Raw genomic sequence first — 3,718 nt, 5'->3', positions numbered from 1 at the left:
TGTGGTGGGTGCGCATTCCCCCTGTAGCCATATCCGAAACGTCGGGGGAGGAAGACGACCTGCGGTTGCGGGATCCAAAGTTGGCTTTGGCAAAATCGGGTGGCGCACGCTCGACCGGCCGAATGCTGGGCTGACCGGCGCCTAGGGTCGGCCATTTCATCAAAAACAACAAAAGACCGCTGATGCTGCATCGATACCAACATGAAACGATGTACAGAAAAAAAAAAGCAATGGCAGGCGGCTCGTGAACCGACGAACGAGCCGGCCAGCATCCGTCGCTTCAGGCTCCGCTGGTTTTTATAAAGCATCCTGTCAAATGTCGAACAGAATAGCATAAACGTTCGGTTATCTGCCAACCACTGAAAAGAAATCAAGCATACGGCGCCACTATATATCCACAACCAAGCAGTCTAACAGAACGTGTTGCTATCGGAGCGGTAATTCCCTTGATTATGACCAAGCGCTTGCTGCCATGGATCAGTGTCTTGGTCGTGCTGTCGACGCTGTGGCGCTCGTGCAGCCCGGCAGCTGGTGCCGACCCGACGGCCGGCTTCATCGCCGTCGAGGTCACGGGGGACCGGTTCAAGCTCCACAAGCCGTACGACCTACCGCAGGAGCAGCGCTACGAGCTCCGTGCCGATGGCGTGCGGCGGTTCTGGGTCTACTGCGACGACAAGCCCTTCCGCGCCGGGAGCCCCACCAAGCCGCGCTCCGAGATCCTCCTCAATGTAGGTCGCATCAATCTCTCTAAACCAACCCTTCCCTCTCACTATGATTTCTGACAGATTAGCCATGGAGTTCTGTTAGTTTGACATGTCGTTTTTGGTTTCCTATTCCGGGGTGGAGCAGGTAACGTACAGCTCCGGGGTGTGGCAGTTCGAGGGGTACGGCTACGTGCGGGCCGGCACCACGGGAGTGTCCGTGATGCAGGTGTTCGGCGCGGCAGGCCCGCCGCGCAACACGACGCTGATGCTGCACGTCTACGGCGGACGGCTCGTGTACTACAACGATGAGACCAAGGTGGTCGACGACCACATCTACGACCGCTGGTTCAGGCTCAACGTGGTCCATGACGTCCAAGCGTCGGCCCTCACCGTGTTCATCGACGGCGACAAGAGGCTGGTCGTCCCAGGCTACGGCGGCGACCTCCACTACTTCAAGTTCGGGGTGTACACGCAGACAGATCCCTCGCACTACATGGAGTCGCGGTGGAGGGATGTCAAGGTCTACACCAAGACTCCCTACTGAAAAAATGTAGGAAATCAACCTGCGAGATTTCGGCATATAATTACTTGGGGACTGGAGTACATTTGATTGGCAAGTGGAAGAAAAGAATTTTGTATTAGTGTGATGAGGCAATGGATTAATGGATATGGTACATATGTCTCTATCTGCCATGAGAAATTAATGCAGTAAATGATGCGTGGATGTTTAGTAACTGATTTTGATCTTGCATGTTGCCTGGATATTTAGTGCACGATTAATTTCAGAGGCGTCACAATTATATTGCAAAAAAATCAATCCACTGTTACATGCAACATGATGAAAATACCGACAAAGGCGAGAGTTCACCCACACTAAATCATATATATATTGGTTTACCTCATGTATCTTACAACTAGGGAAAAGGAAAAGGCAATTATGATGATGGTTTCTTCGAGTGAGGTTCGTGTGCACCAAGACAAGAAATGAAGAATGTCGGCCAATCCATCTCGAGGGGGACAAGCTGCCGGCGCTTGATTGTGCGAAAGTTGGTAAATTTCTTCATCGCCCCTGTCTCAAGATCTGTAGTGTACACGTTCCCGCAGTTGTCCTTGACGAACAACATGCCACCTTTCTCTTCCAAAAGTGTTAACATAAAAGTCTTGCTAGATGGGCTTAGCTCAATAACCCGAGTGCGGAGCCACCTTATAGGAGCGGCGTCCTCTTGCCGCGTCCATCTCTCCAGTTGGGAGCCTCTCCTTTGCACATGAAGAAACGAGAGTTGCCCGTCAACATCTACGGTAAGGAGAGTATGTTGTGGTTCGTCGTAATTGTGAGGTTTATACTTTGGAGCTTTGATGATCAAATCGACCGGGGTATCAATCTTAGTCAAGGAGGTCTTGAAGGTCCCGGCATCCACTTCAATTGTATGCAAGACCGGGTCATGCATTGTGAAGTAATGAGCGAGCCAGCTTGCCGTGCCACGCCATACAACGGCAAGTAGTAACTACCGCTCTCCTTACCAGGAAAACTTAGCTTACTCGGCCAACTCCATCTTAGCTTACGGGACGTGAACTTGTGGAGGTTGTGCGGCCGGTGATCCTTGTCAGTGCCAATGACGAGCACTTTGAAGAAGGACGAGTAGCCGGGCGGCACCGAGGGTTGCTGCTCGCCACTCCTCGTACAGTCTGCGCCGGTTAGGATGGCATAGCCACTCTTATCGAAATCCCCATCACACTCTAACAGAGGGAGCTTGTCACATGCACCCGAAAGCAAATTGCAGACAGCCAGGCGGACAGATGAGATCAAGCAACCTTTTCTTTTGCCAGTGGGAGTATCCAGGCGCACGAGGAGGAGCCCGTGGCGAGTGACGAGCGGCACCGCGTTGTGCAGCAGGTCTCTTTTACGGCCTTCTGTGCCACTTGTTGCTGCTCTCGGGAAAAATGACTCTAGAGAGCGACGGTCAGAACCAAATACCGACCCCGGCGCGGGGACGAAGCGTGTCACAAAGGTCGGGTCGTCCTTGATGGCGATTTTCTCCCAGAGGAAGAAACCGGGGAGGAACGACGCCGTCTCGTGGTCGGGCCAGCGGCTGCGGCGAACAAAGGAGGCCTTAAGTACGAGGCGGCACCAGTGGTTGCACGTCATGGCGCAACGGAAGAGATCAGCCGCAACGGAAGAGATCAGCCACATCGTCCACGTGCACGAGGATCTCGCGGACTGCGTCGTCCGGGAGCGATGCCGCGGACACCAACGCCGCCGTCCCTTTCATCTTCTCCCGTACCACGCGACTCCGCAAGTCTCTCGCGTACGAGGAGGATAACCAAGGTTTTGAAGGGCCTCAAGGTCCGGATCCTAATTGGAGTCATCGTCGAATTCATGTCCGTGGCGTGTTACAGTTCGAAGCCGGGATGTGTCCCCACCTAGGTGTCCCGGCTGTGCGCGGATCAGCCGGCTTGGTAGATATTTGGTCTTTCAAGTCTGAAAACCGGGTAAGTTTTGTCCGAAATCAGATATTGACCAATTTGACCGGGTTTAACAGCTGAGTCCCGCCTATCAGGATGACATGACAGAGGTTATGGCGCTGACTAACGTATGGTTAATTGGACAAGGGGTCCACCAGTGAGCAATCTCCTTTGTCCTCTTTGACCAATTTCACAGGGCATTTTCTTTGCTGTCTGCTCGTGAGGATGGAGCAAGCAAATTCGTCACCGGTCAACTGTTCAACCGTAGTCGCAGACAAGTCGGCGGCCCCGGACGGAGTAGTAGGAGAAGGGTCCGTCCACCGCATCTTTACCATGGTTGCAGCACCACCTTCTCCTCCCGGGGCTAAATTTCGTGTTTTGACCCTTTTGTGAAACAAAATCGAGATTTGACCCCAGTTTGAAAACATTTCGGGATCTGACCCTTTTGCTACCGCCAGACCCTCAGGCGGTAGAGTCGCACAGCCTACCGCCACAGGTTTCGGCGGTAGGTGTGCCTGACGGCCGTCAATCCGTTAACGGCTGCTTACGTA

The 3,718-nt window shown here is 53.4% G+C and overlaps 1 protein-coding gene across 1 annotated transcript; it reads left to right on the top strand.

Moving 5' to 3' along the window:
- Positions 1-452: 452 nt before the first annotated feature.
- LOC123152029 (citrate-binding protein-like) lies at positions 453-1,248 on the top strand. The gene is made up of 2 exons (XM_044571641.1): positions 453-728; positions 850-1,248. Exons 1-2 carry the CDS (start codon positions 453-455, stop codon positions 1,246-1,248), a joined length of 675 nt encoding a protein of 224 aa, XP_044427576.1.
- The last annotated feature ends 2,470 nt before the right edge of the window (positions 1,249-3,718 follow it).

Source organism: Triticum aestivum, chromosome 7A (assembly GCF_018294505.1).
Source record: "Triticum aestivum cultivar Chinese Spring chromosome 7A, IWGSC CS RefSeq v2.1, whole genome shotgun sequence".
Classification (NCBI taxonomy): Eukaryota; Viridiplantae; Streptophyta; class Magnoliopsida; order Poales; family Poaceae; genus Triticum; species Triticum aestivum.
Note: the sequence above shows the minus strand (reverse complement) of the source record. Positions and strands in the feature narration are given on the sequence as shown.

Excerpts from the sequence above, each read along its gene's own strand:
- LOC123152029 (XM_044571641.1), top strand. The coding sequence starts at position 453 with ATGACCAAGCGCTTGCTGCCATGGATCAGTGTCTTGGTCGTGCTGTCG. Across the intron at positions 729-849 it reads GCTCCGAGATCCTCCTCAAT|GTAACGTACAGCTCCGGGGT; the intron begins GTAGGTCGCATC and ends GGGGTGGAGCAG.